Genomic DNA, 21,584 nt, shown 5'->3' with positions numbered 1-21,584 from the left:
TGAAAATGGCTCGACAAATTGTTTGCCACAAAAGACAAGCAGTTTTTCTTGTTAGGTATTCATAAATTTGCAGAAAGATGGAAGCTGATGACGAATATTTTGTATAACAGAAAAAGCATTTTCCTTAAAATTTACTAGTTTAATTAAATAAATTAAAAAAAACATATACACACACCTGATAAAAGACAAAAAAACCTTCTACATTTCAATTATTTAATAATTTTTAATATATTTTAATAAAACAAAAAATTTACAAATGTTTTTCATACAACAACATCTCATCGAGATTAACAAGGCTATATTCGGTAATACCTCGTCCAAAAAATTCATAAAAGCGAGCGTCTTTGGTGATCAACTCATTAACCGGGAACTTATCTGGAACATAAAACACAAGAATTATTTTTTAATTATATTTGAAGTTCAAAGCTTTTCTTACCATCGGAACGAATGTCAGTTAGTACATAGACATACTTATCATGGCAATCCTTTACCATTTCCTCGTCAGCGAAGGATAGATCAGCAACAGCTGGTAAAACAACAAGTTTTCTTAATTGGAATTGTGTTTCATGTACTTTTGGATATAAATATTCCATCCTCTGTATGGATATCCATAATTTATAGGCATTCATGGTAACATTGTGGTTAATTTTCATGATGAAGCACCTTTTATGATCGTAGTCCACAATTGCTGTGAGATTCTTTTTAAAATTATGCATAAACCGAGTAGTGAAGTCAGTCCTGACATTACTAATATTAATAGCGACAGTGTGGATTCGAGAGCTATCCATAACATTAATCTCAATTTCTTGACGAAAGTCATACCCACGAGGAAAATCCTCCTTCATATTTTTTAGGATTTGTGGTGCTATAAATATCATACCGGAATCCAAGTCGTCTGAATACATTATGTACGAAATAGTTTCATTATTTTCAACATAGATTTCCACAGCGCAATTAACGCGATAACGCACTATTTTATGCCTTCGATCAATCCGGAAGAAATATAAAGAAGCAAAAAATAAGCACATAATAAGTGCAATAGGAATAACAACCACAATCATAAAAGTCTTTGTACGAAGACCTTTTGGGTGCTTATAGTATTTGATTTCTGCACCTCTTTCAATTGCACTGGAGTGGTTTTTCTGATGTTCTTCGAACATACTGCCAGGAGTCTTCTCCATGTCCATAGTTTTGTTCTGCAATACTTTAAATTTTATCGAAACTTATTAAAAGATGCAGAAATCTAACAATTTTCGAAGAGAGAAAATATGAATCGTTCTACAGAAAAATTTATTTCTTACTACAATATTATAAGTTTATGTTTAATGGAAATAAAAAACGATAAAATCATAGCCAACTAATGTACTCGCATATACTTTGTTTAATTTATAATTATGATTTATATCATATTTGTAATTAAATGCAAAAATATAATAACCAACGTCATTTGTTCTATTATATATATTAACAGCGTTGCCACACTACTTGCGTGGCTAAGTCCGTTTGATGCGTTGGTCATTTTTTTTATTATTTATAGTGTATTATGTCATCGTAATGCAGATATCAATGTATTCTCCAGAAGAAGTTGCATAATACGTTTATGCAAGAGAGATAGTTGTGAGTGCGTGAAACCGATTTACTAATACAAAATACAGAAGAATAGATACTTCACGACTACAGTGAGTGTGAGGGAACCGGTGCAAAATATTGCCACACTTTCACTAGAAAAGGAAATCACACATAATGCTTATATAGTATGCAAAATGTCAATTTTATTTACTTTGACACAAATAAATGCCACAAAGAGAGGTAAATAAAGAAGAGGAGTGAAATCTTATAAATTCTCTTACAACAAGTAATGGTGTTATCTGTTCAGGCTATATCTAAGGGAACTAATGAAGTGATATTAGGTGTAGTTTGGTGTAATTTAGAGATCTTGGGATTTTTTGGAACTTATTCGATGATGAAGTACTGAAAACAAGCTCTTCATATTAGATTTTTGAGATGTGTTTATGTCTGGTAGCTCAAAATTAAATGATCACATTAAAAGTGAATTCTGAAGATTTCAAGTTTAATTAAGTCGTTATATAGTAATAAATGGTAACTCATATATGTAGTATAAAAGTAGACTACGAACAGTATTTAGCATGGAAGGACTAAAGCCAGACTGAAACCACACAGCTGAGTATCACAGAAATTATACATATATAACACGCTCATCAAATGGATTGACAAAATGGATGCTGTCCTAGGGCGAAAACTTTTGTTGAACAGTATACGTTTTATATAATTATTTTTCTTAAAAATGAATAAACAGAAAAGTGCTAATCTAGACAGGAAAAGCGGAAAATTTGACTGGAATTTAGTATGCAATTAAGAAAAAGGCTATAGTCAATGCCTTTTATATTTGAAATATATCTTCAGAATATTTAAGTTTGTGTAAAATATTACCTAATACTTACCCCTTATTGAAACTCCTTCTCCTCTTTTGGACAACTTTTAAATAGTAGAACCCCGATATTAATTACTGTAATCCGTGCTCAGCTAAATCCGCGCTCAGCGTATTATTTCAGAACACAGTGCTCAGCTTTCTGCAAATACAAAATTATTATATTTAATTTACCTGAAAATGAAGATGGTTATCCAACAAATTTATTTCACTTATACACCAAAGTAAATTAAGGGAGTGTGTTATCAATGTATCCAAAACGTAATTTAAAGAAGTTTTGTTCCACTAAGGAAATTTGAGTCCAAGTGATTTGTGAAGATTATATAATAGACTAAAGAGTAAAAAGATCTAAAATTTCGTCAAATTGTACTACAATATATTTTAAACACAATTTTAGTAGAAAAAAAGTTTTAACAGATATATACATTCTTGTTTCTATTAATAAAATTAATAAACAAAAAAATCGTGGCCAACTAATATATCTATTAATATATAAATATATATAAATATTATTATATACTATTATAATTATGATATGTGCAATTATAATATATAATTAATAAAATATAGTATCTAATGTCATATAGTTAACGTAAGCCGTCTTTGACTAATTTATGTATTAATTTATGTAATCCACGGGTGCTCCGCGGATAGCTAAGCACTTTTATCGCTTCCCTGACCCACGGTTTCGGCAACAAGAGCTTGATCTGTCTACAAGTGCTCAACTCTCTCCATCTATTGAGATGATGTGAGGTTATCCATTTATAGACATAGGCTGTCATCATGTTGTAATCCAATGGTATTCTGGGTTCTGGGCCGCAGAAATTATTAAACTATTACAAATGTAGTGTAAAGAATGTTAGGTAGCAATAGTTTTGTTCTAGAAACTTAATAAATCTAGTGGTATTTATGGACGGAGGGTTGCGCACAGAGGTTCAACCAATTTCTTATAAATTTAGTTTATAATTTTGATATTTTATTTTTAATTGAAGACTATATTACAATTGATTTTATGAAATACCAGTAAGTAATAGTATTTATTTCAATCAGAATGTATTTGTTAGAAACGATCGAAATTTTTTTGATTTTTTGTTTCTGCAGAAGAAAATCTGTGTTAGTTATAGGAGGACTTACCCCCAAGATGAGGACTTACCTTAATTTTTTAGCTAAATATTCAAGTATAAGTAAGTAAAATAAAAACATTATTTTAGGGGATCTTTTTAGGATTTGAATTACTTAGATTAATAGTTTTTTTAATTGAAATAGGCTCATTTTTTTTTGTTGAATTTGAGATACTTTACCTTCATGTCGATATGATGAATTAAAATACTTGTCGAGAATGTAAATGTCATTTACAATACAATTTTAAATTTGTTTTACATTTTCAATATATATGTATGTTTATATATAGTTCAGTTATCTCATATCAATGTTCATAAACTAGTGAGTTAATCAGAAATTATAGCGAGTGGAGTATGTCCAATTGTAAATATAACATATGGTTCATTAATAGTTCGAGCTCAGATCCATGTTAATAAAATGGCACTTGCATAATATATATTTTGCATATTCAAAATAAAATTTAACTAATGCGATCATTTAGTCTCCTAGCTCATCAAGTGAAATAGGTATTAAAGGTCACAAATTACTAAATATATATAAAGTAATAATTCCTGTAATGATTTATATCATAAATCATAAAATATGGATGAAAGGAACTTATATCAATATTAAAATATAGTATTATAGTATTATTATTATCTGTGCGACATAAAAGTGATTAGTGAATTATTATCAACAAAATATAATGGAAAGTGAATAATCTAATAAATCCTGTTTTATCAACTACAAGTTCTCCTCATACTTATTATACAAGATCAATGAATGTCTGTCTCTCTCATGTAGATTAAAGGTTTGTAATTTATTTTCTCTTTAAAAAAGTAATTGTATTCATGTTAATACACACATAATACTTACAAAGGCCATTGATATTACCAAGAACAGAATTATTATTCCAAATACCAAGGTTACGAAGAGTTGGCTTTCTGGTGACACATTTATTGAAGGGTTTTGTGATTGTACTATGAGTTGATCAGTATATCGTTTTTCTAATCTACATAATATCAAACTCGTTTCTTCAGATAGCTGTGTACAACAATTTTCATTCGATATTTTGGGCCTGAATTCCTAAAAAGCAAGCTTGGTATTGTAATATCCAGCAGCATTGAATTCTTAACCAAATGATGAGAATAATTAAGAAAACTACGAATTAGTTGTATAAAAAAATGCAACACGATTATTTCCAATGGATTAATTAAATGTGTACGTAGTAAAATAATTCTTAGAAATTATATATAAAACTTAGAACTCATATCTATTGATGGTATTACAAGAAGTAATTTTTCAAATCAAAACTAAAACCAATAGAACATTGAGGAACAACTGACCTAGTATTAACCGTACTCAGTAATAAAAATAAAAGTAATCTTCAATAGAACTTCAAACATAATAAACTTAAAAAACTGTGTTTGTAAATTTTATATAAAATATAGTTTATATAAAATAATAATAATACGAAAAGTAAAAGAAATTTTAGTTTCTCAAATCAATTAAAATTTTATTTCTGTTTATTAGAAAGAGGCACCAAAAGCATTACTATGCTACAGAGTAGCACTTTTGAAATCACACTTCTCAAAATGTCTATAAATAGAATCGTTTCACCTATCCAATATGTTTTAAATTTAATGTAAGAAGTTTGTGTATCCGAAAATAATGTGGATTATATTGTAAGAACATTACCTCCTATTTGCTACTAAAGTTATTAAGCATTTAATGTGCTTGAAAAGTTATGTGTTAAAAATGTCAGGTTTCTCCTAAGCTAGAAGTTACAGTTAAAAAAATAATACTAATATAATAAATATATAAAATAAATATACGATTTCATAAAAAATCGAAATTCATTTATTAGGCGTTATTCTAATATAATTTCGAAATATTGATATCGAAATTTACTCGAAGCTAAAAATTTTTTGTAATAAACTAAAACTAGTTCCCCAATTATGAGATATATAGTATGACAATCTTTTAGGTATCGAGGCCTGTTCTGTAATTGATAAATCCACGTTCGATCTTACTTCAATTTATAAATAGCGTCTATCTATTGTTACCAGAATATTACCCTAATATAGTAGAAATACGAGAATACCTACTTGCATTAAAATTATTTCAATGGATATTAATAATAAAAATTATTTAATTTATATTAAACTAAAGTAAAAAACATTTACAATTTTTTTTTTCCACAATTGCGGTGTGATTATTTTTAAAATTATGAATAAATTGAGTTAATAAGTTATTCATGGCATCAATAATATTAATAGCGACAATGTGGATTCGAGTCCCACCTATAATATGAAACTCAATTTCTTTACGAAAGAAATACCTATAACGAAAATCATCGATCTAATCTTCAAAGATTTGTGGTGCTTTAAGTGTCCTCATTTCAGAATCCAAGTCGTCTGTTGTTATTAGAAGGTACGGAATCGCTGTATTATATTCTTCGTAGCTTGGTACTGCACACAGAGCACTAACTTGAGCAGACCTCAAGAAGTATACTGAAGTAAGAAATAACACATTAGAAGATCGATAATAATAACCATAGCAGTCATAAAAGTCTTTGTACGAAGTCTTCTTTCCTGCTTATGGTATTTGATCTCCGGACCAAATTTAACTGTACCATACCGTCTTTTCTGATGTCCTTGCAGTAAAGTAAAAGAGATCTTCTCCACATTAGCAGCGATTATGTAGTGCTGTTATACTGCTTGAACAAAACTTGACCATTTATAAATTTTATCTATTTTATTTTTATATTAAAGTAAAAGTGTTAATTTATTAATATTAAAAACAATATACATTATTTTTTTACTGTTCACATCAAAAAAGAAAAAATCATAGCCAACTTATATAGTATAGATTCGTGATTTGTCATCAAATTAATAACACATAATAACTAATGTCGTATGTTCTGTGCTATAACTTATGGTACAGCGTCGCCACACTGTTTAAATAGATAAGTTCGTCGAATGGCTGAATTAAATAATATATATAACATTTAATTATATAATAAAATTGTATTTATAAGTTTTTTAATTTTTATATATTTAATATATATATTTATTAAGTTTTATTGCCTCGAAGGTAAAGTTTTTAGGTAGTAATACTCGTAGTTCTGTTCTTGAAATTTAAAAGATTTGGAGATATTTTAGTCTATTCACATGAACTCATCCTGTAATTGATCCACGCTGGACCTTACTTGAGTTTTAACAGATTATATATCGTCGTTACCAAAATATTTTATTAAGTTTCTATTTAATAATTTTCTTAAATTTATAAATAATTTTATTTCCGATCAGGGTTGGGATCAAGCTTTCATTTGAGAAGGTATGACTTCCATTAAACTTATTTATGTTAATAAATTAATATGAAAAATTAATTGAAGCTGGAACTAGAATTAAATTTGTATAAATTAATAAATGGAAAGTTTATTTCGTGAAGTATTTTATTTACAATAAAACAATTTTAACGCAAATAATTATATATGAATATAGACTCTATATATTCATTTTTTGTTATAAAATTAAAATTATTAAAATTAATTATAAGTAAAATGGTGTTCGCAATTTCTTTTTTAATGTTTTTTATTATAGTAAGTAATTATTGTGAAGAAATATTGAATTAGAAATTTTTTAATTTAGTATTTACAAAGATATTTTTGTTGATATTAGAAGTTAAGATCTGATAAAGAATTAAGAAGTAAATATAAAAATATTATTATAAATGATTACACATATAAATTAATTTCAAATTCACAAAAAGCAATTGTTTAAAAATTTGTAATAATTCTTCTTATATTATTAAATATTTTTCCATTTCAATTAATAATTGAAATATTTTATTAAATTTATTTAAATTAAATATTAATATATAAATTAGTATATTTTAAAGTGAAAATAAATTTATAGTATAGAAAAGGAAATAGTATGATAAATTATATGATTGATTCAGAAAATTTAAGCTTGTCCGTTGAATTTTTTTTAATAATTCATTAGTATTATTTTTTGTTATATGATGTACGGCAAACCCTACCCTGATATGCTTTATTTTAGCTAACTATTTATACGTATATGAGGATTAACATGAATCTTATTATATACTTGTTTCAGTTTTCTTGTGATTAATTTTAAAAACTTACTAAAGTTTGATTTCACCTATTTTATTACATCGTGATTAAAATAATCTACTTACATCATATCAAACATCTGTTAAATAATTACTCTTGATCCATACACTTGATTTTCTTGGTAAGGACATCTGAGTGCATTCTAATCTTGTAAGAAAGAAATTAAATTAAAAGTAAGTATCAGAGAAAAAGATACTGTGTCACTAGTATTAATAAGTTGGTGATCGATGGCCAAAGTTTTGAATAAAAAAATCGGATGAAACTTGTAAGTATACCTGGACTACTTTTATAAAGCTATATACTGTACTTATCTTGAACTCTTATTTCAACAAGATAGATCAAAATAATTTCTTATTTTCTTTTATATATGAAGCATCATATGAAAGGTCGCAACGTGCAGGAGCCTTTCTTTTCAGATTCCTATATTTAATTCAAGATTTCTTCTAATGTAAACAGTCCTTTTTGAGATTAATTATATTAAGTTATTTTAAAATGTATTTGATTTTTAATTAAAGTTATAAAAATAATGTTGAATAATGTATCGCTTTTCGAAGTGCACTGTATACTTATATGTGTGTTTACGACTTGGTTAACTTTATAATGATATATTCTCACAGTAAAGTCTTATTTTAACAAAATAGATGAAAATAATTAATTATTACCATGTATAGCATTTTATATATGAAACATAAACCTAACTAAACTCAATTGTAACGACTGATTATTTATTGTTTATATGAGAAACAACCTTGGATTAAATATAGGAGTCCAAAAACAAAATTCTACACGTCGCAAAGCGATGTCCTTTTAATCCTTTTTGAGATTAATTATATTAAGTTATTTTTGATTGTATTTGATTTTTAATTAAAGTTATAAAAATAATGCTGACTAATGTATTAGTCATAATATGGCCTTTTGCTTCTCACAGGATCTACGGGAACTAATATATAATGAATTATTCCTCGAAGTGTATTGTGCTTTTATACGGGTTGGTTAATTTCATAACGATATTTTTCCACCGTACTTATCTTCAAGTCTTATTTTAACAAAATAAATACATATCATTTCTTATTTTTTGCAAAAATTTTTAATTTCGTCATCGTTTCACGGAAATTAAGTTGTTTTTTTCATACAAAATTTAGTTTTATGGTTAGAACGAAATTAAGGAAAATGGACTTAATTTCATTGAAATGAAGATTGAAATTAACGGACATTTCCAATGCACCTATACGTAAGATAAATTTTAACTAAAACATAAAGTTAAGATAAATAAAAGTGACATTTTTTTATATTTTTTTATTAATTTGAAATAGAGTGAAAACTAATAATTCAAATACCTGAAATTCACTAAAGCTAATAATACTACTGAATGACATCGTTTATAGTTATAATAATCAACTTTGAATATTTCCAGGGTTCAAATGATGTTTAAAGCCCTGGAAATATATTTTTTAACATTTGATTTGTAAATAAGAAAATATGATTTCCTTAATTTGGAACAGTATGAACACTTTCGAAATTAACTTAATTTCATTTTTACGAAATTAAGGAAATTTGGCTGTCTAAATATAGTATTATATAGCATTTTATGTATGAAACATCAACCCTGTCTTTAACTAAATTCAATTGCAACAACGCATCGCGACATGTAGGATCTTTTTTTCAGATTAACTAATTAGTTTCAATTAATATTTGCTTTGGTTCATTCAAATTGTCTTTTTTTGGTAGTTAATTTACATTTGAATAAAAGCAGATAAAGTGACACATGCAGGTGCATTCAATTCGAAACCTGATACGCGCACAATCAGTTAATGAGGTATTACCTTTGCTGGTAATCCTTGTGCAATTAGTGGAAAGGCTTTGAAGTTGTGCAACTAAAGTCAGCGGGCAACTGCCACAAACTGTGTGTCAAAATGTTAAGTGCGATCTAAAATCATAAAAGTTAAATCAATTCATCCGTTTTGTAACTTCCAATTAACAAATATAAAAGGTGGCTAACTAAATGCGGCGGTCACAGTAAATGCAAGCGCAAAATAATCCGATACTCCTCATCCCAAGACCGATGTGATTGCCGGGAAAATGTCGAAATATAAATGTTCAACAAAATCGGGAAACAAAAGTTTTGTTTCGATTTGGTTTAATTTTGTTACGCAAATAATTATGCCGATTTGAAGCCATCATAATCATGCAGCGGTAAATATTGCATGAGATCAAATTTATCAAATATGGAAACTTGTTCACTTTCGGATACTTTTTGCTCTTTTAAATAATAATACTTAAATTCGCATTGTTCATGTGTGATATTTGTTGGAGTACTGCAGACCAATGCCGCATGAATTGCCGCCGTAGTTGCCAGATTGCTGAATGCGAATCTGAATGCGAATCTGAATGAGAATCTGAATGTGAATCTGAATGCGAATGGGAATGCTCAAAGGACACAAAGCGAAATGTGTAGCATTAATTACGCTGCCATGAAACCACCACTTTTAAGCCAATTGACGTAATAGCAATGATTTCCGGTTCAACAAGACTCCATTGCACTGCAATTTACAGTTTTTATATTTATGGGTGTGTGCATGGCTGTGTGCCTTTCAGCGGGCTTATTGGTCATAACGAATCCAAAAATAAAAAGGGAGAAATTAATAAAAATGAAGAGAAAATAAAGTAAAAATTGTGCACTTTTTAAATATTAATGATGGTCGCTTGAATTTTCATAAAAATTTCCTTGAATATGCATTTACGCTGACATTTAATTCCACGATAGTGTTGGTGATGCCAATGGTAAAAGTGGAAATGGTACTGGTACTGGTACTGGTACTGGTGCTAAAGCTGAAGCTGAAGCCGAAGCTGAAGCTGAAGCCGAAGCCGATGCTGAAGCTGAAACTGGAACTGATGCTGTTGCTGTTGCTGTTGCCGTTGCTGTTGCTGGTGCTGATGTTGATGTTGAATCCTTTGTGCGGGTAAAGTGGTGCAATGGTGCATTGTGCATATTGTCGTCATTGAGCTTTTTAGCAAAAAACTACACAAACATACAAAATTACAGAGGGAAAATGTGCTCTTGTATACTTGCACACTGGCAATTTGCATGCACTTATGCAAATTTTTTCATGTAATACACCACATATATAGTTTCACATAAATATATTAATGTGAATTGGCGTGCGGAGGTGTAAGTTTTTATTTCGAAAATATGCGAATATACACTATTTGCCATAAAACCATTTCAAATAAATCAGAAATGCACATGGAGCAGATTCTAAAGCTGCCCCATCGTGATGGTTCAAATGTGCGACTTTACGCCATTTTTAAGGGCAAAAATTGATTTTCATTTTTAAAACAGAAATTTACAAAATATCAAACAAAAAAAAAAAAAATGAAAACAAAAAAAATTTAGCCATGAAACGGTAGAGCAAAAAAAATATTTTCACAAATAAAAATATTTCAAGGAACGTTATGTTTGGGAATATAAAAAATTTGATGCGTTTTTGCTTTCAAATTTCACTTATAAGCTTGTTTTAACCGTCAGTTACGAATTTTGAATTTTGTTATGGGTCGTTAACAATTTCCGTTTGTGGCATCATATTTTCCGCAATTTCCTGAAATGTAAACTGAATTAAAAATTTATAATTTTTAATTATCCGTGCACGTACGAGTTCATGGCGTTTTACGTCTGCTCCACTGGTAGCTACGGCATCTAATGCTTCATTGCGCAATTGCTGTTTATAGAATGTAACACTTTAGCGCTTCAATTGGTTGCACTGCATCATGGAGCATCAAGGAGCATCATGGAGCATCGGTAAGCATCATAAAGCATTATGGAACATCAACTTCAAAGCCATCTTAAATTTTTATGCGAATTTACCAAAGTTTTTTCTAATTAGCAATGAGCACTTGTGCAATCATTAACTATTTCATGTACTATTAACTGCAGCTGTTTCTCTTACTTCTGCTCCTGCTCGTGCTTCTATTCTTCCCAAAGTCCTTTGCTGTCGATGCAAAGCTGATGCAATTATGCAAATTTCCCCGTACCCATAAATTTTAGTTTGCACTACTCTATCTCCAATCACTGCAATCTCTGTAAATTATTTTGAAAAAAGCATTTCACATAAATAACCAAATATGCGATAGAAGATTTTACCTACATAATTTTTTTTTTTTTTTGCAAGTTTAAACAATCAATAATCCTCTGCTACTGTTAACTACAATAATCGTTTTGTAGCATTATAGAATTTTTTAAGCAGAAATCTTTAACATCCCCAAGGCATTATCCAATAACAGTGACTAAAATGACTAAAGTGTAAATATTGGTCGGAGTGTGGAATGCAATGCTCTATGTAGCTCTAGAATAAAGTAAGTACCATACAGTTATTTTGCTCCATCAGATTTCGTAACCTTTCACCCAATATACTCTCTGAACTACTTTCTACTAATGTGCGCCTCACAGAGTTTTACAATTCTTAGCTCTCTATTTGGATGAAATTGCTTAATCCTTCTCTATATTCTGCTTATATCCGTAAAATTGAGGTTCTAGAGGATACTTGCAAAATGTTTACTTAACACAGAACCTTCTTCCTACTACACTGCTTTCTTTCCTTCACACTATATTCCTATATGGTTTAGATGTATTTCTTTCGTAAATGAACAACTGTTTAAATATTTCTTTTTATTTCTCTTCATCCCTTGAATTCTGGTATAAGATTCCCAACTCCAATCCTTCGCGAACTAATGACTGAAGTCTGTTCTCTATATATTCCTGAGAAGTAGTTTTAGTACATACGTACATACATAGTACATACATAGTTTACCACTTAACATACCTCAAATAAATATATAAGGAAATGTGCTTAGTCTGTGTTTTTAGAGCTACAGGTATAAACTATCAGTCGTTATTGTATTTTTGTGTTAATCAAACATATATATATATAATATATTATAGGTAAACGTCATCATATAATATATGATGAGATGTGATATCAAAAGGTAAACGTTCATATGAGTGCAGTTTTTTATTTTGTTAACTTCCAATTGATGCACTTCTTGGAGTATAGGTATACCTGTTCATATAAACATGAGATATATCACAACATAAATCAATTCATCATACTGTGGGGTCTGATTACCGATTACCGTCATTTCTGTAGAAAAATAAAAAAAGTTGTGGTTCTTGAACACATTTCAATATAAAGCCGTTGTTGTTGCAATGGAAACTAGTTTAATTTACTGAATAAGCTTTAAGCGCAGAGTTGCATTTAATAGTACAAACTTTTTTCTGTTTAGTAGTCACTACACAAACGTTTTTCAAATATTCTCTGTTTACATTTAAGAAAAAATTCGTTCTTTATTGAATATATGCAAGATTTTATTTTGTCAAGCGAGGCATAGTGCACTTTTTCGGCCTTTTCTGCTCCCAAAAATAAATAAAAACTAAAAATTCAAAGCAACAAATACTACTTCATGTATTTTGTATTGTATGGGAAATGTTAATTTCCTGAAATTCAAATTTGGCATTACTTTCTACGTACCTTCAATACTTTTGCATATGTCAAGTCTTGAAGGAGGGAAAAAAATTACACATTTTTAAATATTGTTAAAAAGTACATATTTTATATTCTTGGTAATATATATGGGAAAATATGTTTCAATTTTTCTTTTTTTTAATAAAACTATTCCGGAACAAATTTGGATTGAACGCTCTAAGCACCGAAATTGATATTTAAGCTTAAGAACGTCAGAAAAGTTTCTTTTTCATTTTAATATTTATTTTGAATTAAATGACAATATCAAATGTTTTATAAAGATTATAAAACTTTTTCTTTGGCCTTTACGGATAATACATAATTATTAAATAAAATTTTAAAATAGTTTCCTTCATAGGATAGACAATGATAGCCTTTATAGAATGGCAATCGATAGACAGATTCAAGACTGAAGTATATTTTTTTTACTCTTATATATTGATTTTATATAATAATTTATAAATGGGTTAATAAGTCATTTAAATAAAAAAAAAATACTATAATATATTTTTTGGATTCACAACAAATTATTTTAGTAAGATATATTCCAATATTTGATTTGATTGATTTTATATACTAGCATGTACTTTTACTTTTATATAATGTACTTTTATGTACTTTTAGTATATAATAAATGTTAAAACATCATTAAATTAATTAATCTTAGAATATTTAATCAGAATATATATGGATTACTATACACCGAAGGAATGACTGCATTTTACAAATTTCTACACATCATACTATTTGCTATAGTGGAATAGTAATTATTGGTTAAGTGTTCACTATTCATTGCAGTGTAGGAAGTAGTATATCAGTTTGTTGTTCACTGTTCGCGTTAGTGGAAGAGTTCATATTCGTGCAGTATTCACTGCTCGCATTAGTGTAGGTCATTATGTATCAGTAAATGGTTGATTTCTCGCGACAGTGTATTCACTATTCACTATAATGTGAAAAGTAACTATCAGTAAAAGGTTCACTATTTCCTATAGCGAAAGAGTATGTATTGGTTAATTGTTCACTATTCACTGTAGAGTGAGAAGAAGTATATCAGTTTGTTGTAATGTGAAGAGTAACTATCAGTAAAAGGTTCACTTTTTCCTATAGTGGAAGAGTATGTATTGGTTAATTGTTCACTATTCACTGTAGAGTGAGAAGAAGTACATCAGTTTGTTGTTCACTGTATTAGTGTAGGGCGTAATGTATAAGCAAACCGTTAATTTCTCGCGACAATGTATCTTGACCATTCACTATAGTGTGGAGTAAATGGTTCATTACTTGCTATAATAGAAGAGTATATGTTGATTAAGTGTTCACCATTCGCGATAGTGTAAAGAGTGAAATATCAGTAAACAGTTAACTTCTCTCTACAATGTATCATTCACCATTCACAATAGTGTCAAGAATTACTATCAGTAAAAGGTTCACTACTTACTATAGTGGAAGAGTATATGTTGGTTAAGTGTTCACTATTCGCAGTAATGTAAAAAGATATATAGCAGTTAATTAGTGAACAATTAAAGATTCATGATAGTGGAAGAGTTTATATTGATTGAGGTTCCTGTTCACTCTTCGCGATAGTATGACAAGGAATATTTCAGTTAACTGTTTACTGTTAGCGATAAGAAATTAGTTTGTAATGATTAAGTGTTTACTATTCGCATTTACTTTGTGTGAAGTAATGTATCAATTAACTGTTCAGTATTTACGATATTATGAAAGTATGTTTCATTTTAATATTACACTTTTAAAAATCAAAAATCCTTTATACAATATATATAAACTAATTTTTTGAGATGAACATTTTAAAAACATTAGTTGTTATATTCAGTTGAATCTATTTTAAAGATATTTTTTTTGCATCCTCAAGCTCTTAATTTGTTAGTAACGTTAGTAAAGTATTAGTATATAACTTAATTAACCGAAATAATTCATGTGTAGAGTAGTTCAAACCATAACATAAACGGCTAAAGCTGAAGGCAAAGTAAAGACCATATAGCAATTGTGCACATTTGACCAAAGGCCAGATTCCAGATGGAACGGACAATATTGTACGTGAATCAGTCAAAGCGGTAATTTTATGTGAAATTGTTAAATACGGAACGCATTATTAATTCATTAGGTTTACCTCAGGAGCGTACACAAAACGCCGCATTAATTTGAGCAATTAAACGTTCGTCCCACTCAAATTTGTGTCAACCAAATCGAGTCTGAATTTCGTCAAAGTTAAACAATAATCCCAAAGTTAAACCATCGACCAATAAATATTCAAAGACTAGTAAGCCGTTTTGTGCGAATGCAACGAACAAAACCATTCACACTTCGAAACTTGTCTAGATTTTATTTCGATAAAAGGAAAAATAAATATTTCTGCTTCATGTACTTGAGCTTTTAGTTGAATAAATACCTGATGGAGATTTCAAAATTTCATTCTTGCTGCTAAATTATTTGTTCGTATCGGAGAAGTCAGTAAGTCAATTTTGCTTTTGGTTTGCCTTGGCAAATATAAATACAGCAAAATAATGACAAAACCTTCCAAATATTGCATTTTCAACTGAAAATAGGAAATAAAAATCCAAACACAAGAGCTAGGACTATTGTTGGAGCCTTGCAGTTGGTCCTAGTGTTAGTCTTGCTGTTGGTGCCTCTGGTCTGTCGAGGTACGAGTACGGGTAGCATCAAGTACGGGTAGCATCAGTGTGATGGCGATGCGATATCAAATCAAAAAGTAAAGTACTGAAAGAAGTTAAACAATAATTTGTCGTGCTCTCTTTTTTAAGGATTGTTCAATTTCGTCCTTTTGCTGCGCTTTTCAGTTGTCAACATTTACTTAATGGCACAAGAGTGCGCAACTTCAGCAAATGACAAAAAGCAGTTGGCATTTATGACGCAAAGATATCTAAACAATTTGCGATCTCATAAGCACAAGGACTGACTCGATTGCAATTAACGAAGCTTTCACTTCCATACATCATAAAACAAACTAAAATTCTTGGCTTTTGTTTTCATTCCACAAAAATACTAAATTTCTACAAAATGTTTTGAAAATTTTCTCAAAATTTTAAGAATAGTTTTGTTGGATTGTTTATTGAATGATACTCATATCTCAGCACTGCTCTTTTATTGTCAAAACAATACCGTTCAGATGAAAAAGTTTTATATGAAAAAGTATTTCTAATAAATAATTATTATAAAGAGAAATTAGCAGATCTGGACTTTAAATTCTTTCTTAAAAACTTAAACATAAATATACATCTACTCTTAGATAGTTAGATACTTTTAGAACTCAAACATAAAGGTTATATCTATGCTCTTAGACTTACATGTTATAGGTATGTCTAACATAATATGTTTGTGGTAAATCCAGTTACCGCCACTTTAAAGTGCAACATATAGAAAATTTCATTCCTTAATTTTCTTTTCTTAAAATTTTCTTTCACAGAAATAAGATCCGATGTAACTTATGCTAATAATATACTCTTGTGGTTACCTCAAAAACATTATAGAGAAAATTAACCACTTACTGAGCATACAGTTTTATTTGAGTTTTATTTGAGTTAGTATGTTGACTAATCATTTGACGAATAAAACTAATCTTTAGCCTTTTAACTAATAGCATATGTCATGGATGTCAATTTCATTGAAAATTGAGGTCTCTTGAAATACTGGCAACTCCCTCAATCTGTTTAATCGTTGACGAAGTTATGGGCGTAGGTTCTCCAGACAATCTTGCACAGTAACTAGAAACATATGTTTGTTTTGCTCTTCAGTTATTGCAAGAGTAACTCTCAATATACTATTTATAAATAATACAAAAAAATAATTCATAAATAAGTTCAAAAAAATATGTTTAAATTATTGAATTTAAAAACTTTAATTCCAAGATGAAGAAAGAAAGGAATCCATCATTTTATGTGCGCTCATATCCATGTGGAGACAATTTTTCCACGCGATTAAAGTGAGTCTTTTGTGTGACATCATACATTTAAAAGCTGGATCAAAGCAAATACCCCATTTAAGCCGATAGAGACTCTACATACGACTACAACGAAAGCATAATTTATTTTATTCCATTGCTTGACAACGAATCTCAGGATATAATCAATGTATAATCAATATGGACACTCTTAAATACTTTATTGTGATAAAGTCATCTCTCTTAATTATAACAATACTGCTTAATCTACTCTAAAAGCTCTTGAAGTTACTTTAATGTACCATTAAAATAATTTTTCTATTTATGACAAAAGCAAAATTGAGTCATAGGAGAAACTTTCACTGATCTCTACCACCAAGTACACCCTGTATATATATGACTGTGATTTTTTTAATTTGTATTTTCTAACTTGAGTTGATTTTTGATTTTCAGTAAATCATACAAAATATTTTTCCAAATTCTTATGAAAGCTTTGTACGTATCAATATTTTTAATTAATTATTTTTTTGAAAGCTATCACATCCTAAAATGAAGTTAGGGTACTTTATTTTGATTTTCTAAATATTTACAATTATTGGGGAAAATAATCCAAAATATGTTGAAAACAATGAAGCAAAACAAAATGCCTCGTATCTATATCAAGATGAATGCAACTTCTAAATATGAGAAAGAAAATATGAAACAAAGACTATGAGTAGTCATATGCAGTTTTTATTTCGAAAAGGAACAAATGAATTTTTCTAAATAATTAAATTAGTGAAAAAATGCTTTTTCTATTCATTCTAATTTTATGGACATATCAACTTCATTTACCTTTCACTATAGAGATATTTCTTTCTCTGGCAGGCGATTTACATACAAACTAACCATCCTTCTAAGAATCATTTGATTTCATGATATTTTGAAAATTGATTGTTGAGATATTTACTTTGAGACCGTAGGTTTTATTTATGATTTTGTGTACGATTCATAATTCAAAATTTAATTCATTTGATTAGTTATAGAGAAAATTGATTCCTTTATGCCCATAAACGTAAGGAATAAAATCTTCAATGTTATACAATCATTTTTAATAATTATTAAACCTAAATAAATATTGAAACCTAACTAATACACAGAATTTGCTCTAAAACCTATGCATGTTACAGTAAAAAAATGCTTTTATTTAATTAAGTATTTTTACTTTTTGTAATTTAACATAAGCCAATAATTATTATTCAAAATATTCAATTAATTTATTGTTTCTTTCATTTAAAACCCATATCCTCTTCATACAGCATGTATTAATCTACATTAACTCCTACTCTTTATTGAGTTATTGCTATTTTGTATGAGCTTGTGTTTTTAAACATATATACTAGACATAGGATTCCGAAACAGATATTCGACTTTGCTCTTTATACTTTCTCACAGCTACTTACTTTTAAAATGTTTAGTTCGTTTTATTCTTTACTACTGTTTTCTTCCCATAAAATTACATTGATATTGATATTCAGATGTCTGAGTTGGTGAATCAGCACCTTTACTCTATTTTATCTGTGGACAATTTTAAGTCACACTAAATACGGGGCTTTATAATATGATGGATCTGATATCTTTGTATCTGCCTGTGTTTATCAAATTTCGCTGTATTTTTAGGATGCTAAGAGTTGGATTATTGTGACTGTCAATTGTATTGAATAGTTTCAGAGCACGATCTTTAATGTATTTTTCAACTGAATCCACTCTCAGATCTCTGTGGATATCAGCTCCTCTTACATACCATGGGGCGTTAACCAGTTTTCTTAAGGCAATATTTTGCCCTCTTTGTAGAATTTTTAAAGTTGAGCTTGGCGCTTGGCCATGTTTCCTTATAAACATGGTACTCTAAAACAGCTGATTGGCGATTATAAGAAATATCATGTGAATGGCATTTTAATCTGGATACCGAAATTGCCGCAAAATTGTGCTGAAATCCTCGTGTTAATTTAATAATACTCAAACTCACCTAACATAATTTCAATAGTTACATGATTTCTCCTAAATCAAAACCAAGAAAATAGAAACAAGTATTAATCATGGAGGTGGGACTAAGACATTGAACCTCCCTTGACAACATAAACTACGGTTAATACACTGCAAAAATAGTGCACAAACACTGTACAAAAAAACTTTAGCAATAATTAAGTCACACCACTGGAGACTATTTAAAAATATGATACTAGTTTCTCGAAAGTAGATAAGCTCTATATTTAACAAACAAGCCTTCTTGAAGAATCTGTTGTAAATTTTTACCGTTCTAAAAATTGGTTAAAGTTCAGATATTATGATTTAAAGGAGTTAATACAAAATATATTTTTACAAGACCTATAATTATCATACCTTTAATATATTTGCTTAAAATAAATAAATAAAAATCTTTTTCTTAAGACCTTTTCCTTCTACAACTTTCTTTCCTTCCTTCTCAAAAAGAAGAGCTTCTCAAATTTTTTTTTAATATCATCCTGTACAATTAAAAAGCTGTGCTAACATTGGGACTCTATAAAAACTGGGTGAAATTAAGAAATTGAGATTTTAATGGGTTAATAACAGCATTTGAACCGATATATTGTTTTTTCTCTCACTTAACAAGAACAATTATGATAATGCCGTGCCCTTGACACTCTACATAATATAGACCTAAAATAGAGATTTTTCAAATATTTCTTAATATTATCCAGTAGGAAAAATAACAGTTTTAACACTGTGTTTTAGGCAAAAGCTGGTTGAAAGTCAAATATGGAAGTGTAAAGGGGTTAATAAAAAATTTATTAGTTTGAGAAATATAGATAAACCATCTTCAGCTAAAAGGGGTTCGGTAAATAGATAAATAGATTTCTTTCTATCTACTACAATAAATTTCTATTCCTTAAAACAGAGGAAATTTTACAGAATGATATTAAGAAATATATTAAGAAATATGTAATTAAGAGAGAAGAGGGATCTTTGAGAGGAGAGAAAACAAATTTTTGAGAGTTGTTTAAACATACACCATTTATCCATTTATTTATTTATAGATTTATTTTTCTATAGATCTATTTTTATGTAGCCAGTTTGGTGAAGGCGCGTTATTTATATTTTTTATTGTAACAAATATTTCATTACTCTTTTAGGAGCTCTATATTTGAATTTTCACTACTTTCTAACAGGGATTTAGTACTAAACTGCTTTTTTTCCTATAAGATGATATAAAAATATATTTGAAAAATTTCTCTTTTTGAGAAGAATGAATGGAAATTTGGGAGTGTTCTCGTAACTCGTATCTCTTAAAATAATTAATTTTTTATTTATTACAATTTTTTGGCAGTAATTCTTTTAGGAGCTCTATATTTGAATTTTCACTACTTGCTGACAGGGATTTATAGTACTAAACTGCTTTTTTTCCTATAAGATGACATAAAAATATATTTGAAAAATTTCTCTTTTTGAGAAGAATGGATGGAAATTTGGGAGTGTTCTCGTAACTCGTATCGCTTAAAATAATTAATTTTTTATTTATTACAATTTTTTGACTTTAATTCGTTGTTGCCAAAGTCTAAGGTGTTCGTAAAAAGTTGAGTTGTAAAGCTGAGCTCAGTAGTTTTTCAATTCAACTAAAACCTTTAAAAAAATGAGAAAAGATCTTTCTTCAGTCTTCAAAATGAGCGAAACTCTTCATTTATGTCGCACAATATTTTTATCTATTATATTTATAATATAATATAAATAAATAAAATAATTTATAAAGTGAGTACTTAGAAATTTATAGTTGCCAATTGAAAAATATTTATTATAATAAACTTTATGGTAGTCTCCATTCTCCTTTCCATTCAAAACATCAGCTTTGAGTAATTCAAACCACAACTTCAATCATTGCATGTTTGAAATTTTACATTTACTTCTTAAATGATTTAATATATTAAAACATAAATTTATGCTCCCAGAGAAAGGAGCTTAAATCTTTCTAATGGAACGTACTCATATACAACTGTAAGTATCCGTGGATCAATGAAGTTTTATTGCCTTCAATAGTTCCACTCTATTTTCCTTCCCTTTTATTGCAACTATTTTTAAGTATTGTTTCGTTTGCTTCACGTAGCATTGCATTTGCTGCTTTCTGGCTGCTCCTTACTTATGGACATGTCGGCGGTACTAGTGGGTGCAATGATTGCACGGCCTGCCCTGGCTGCACTAACTGCACTGACTGCACTGGCTGTATTGGCTGCCGGTGGGGTATATATACAATTTTCTGTTATTATATATATTTGTGGTGCTCCGGTTTGCCTTTAAAGCTCTCTTGAATTATTTCACTAAAAATATATTTGTTCATGGGTGCGTTCTACCATGAAAAGATATTTGTACCGTTCAACTCGAAGGTGCAAGTTATGTTGTTTTAGGAATAGTTATTGTTATTGTTATTGTTATTGATGTAATTGTTTTCGTTTT

General features: G+C 28.9%; 2 protein-coding genes across 2 annotated transcripts in view; both read right to left on the bottom strand.

Annotated features, from left to right (window-relative positions):
* Positions 1–250: 250 nt before the first annotated feature.
* On the bottom strand, positions 251–2,839 carry LOC119688356. Its single transcript, XM_038103035.1, has 3 exons — positions 2,463–2,839; positions 437–1,196; positions 251–375 (listed from the first exon to the last, which is right to left on the bottom strand). The coding sequence occupies exons 2-3, from the start codon at positions 1,185–1,187 to the stop codon at positions 251–253; spliced, it is 876 nt and encodes a 291-aa protein (XP_037958963.1). The 5' UTR covers positions 1,188–1,196; positions 2,463–2,839.
* An 8,394-nt stretch (positions 2,840–11,233) lies between these two features.
* LOC119688355 overlaps positions 11,234–21,584 on the bottom strand; it is a 55,615-nt gene continuing 45,264 nt past the window's right edge. The window contains exons 5-6 of the mRNA XM_038103034.1: positions 11,339–11,404; positions 11,234–11,284 (exon numbers count right to left, since the gene is read on the bottom strand). Of these exons, the coding sequence (XP_037958962.1) occupies positions 11,234–11,284; positions 11,339–11,404 (117 nt within the window). The remainder of the gene's footprint in view (positions 11,285–11,338; positions 11,405–21,584) is intronic.

This window comes from Teleopsis dalmanni, chromosome X (genome assembly GCF_002237135.1).
Source record: "Teleopsis dalmanni isolate 2A chromosome X, ASM223713v2, whole genome shotgun sequence".
Lineage (NCBI taxonomy): Eukaryota > Metazoa > Arthropoda > Insecta > Diptera > Diopsidae > Teleopsis > Teleopsis dalmanni.
The sequence above is the reverse complement of the archived record's forward strand: the minus strand, read 5'-3'. Positions and strand labels throughout refer to the sequence as shown.

Bases quoted from the DNA above. Each gene is read 5' to 3' on its own strand.
- LOC119688356 (XM_038103035.1), bottom strand. From the start codon at position 1,187: ATGGACATGGAGAAGACTCCTGGCAGTATGTTCGAAGAACATCAGAAA. The intron at 376-436 runs GTAAGAAAAGCT...TTTATGTTCCAG, and splicing joins AACTGACATTCGTTCCGATG to ATAAGTTCCCGGTTAATGAG.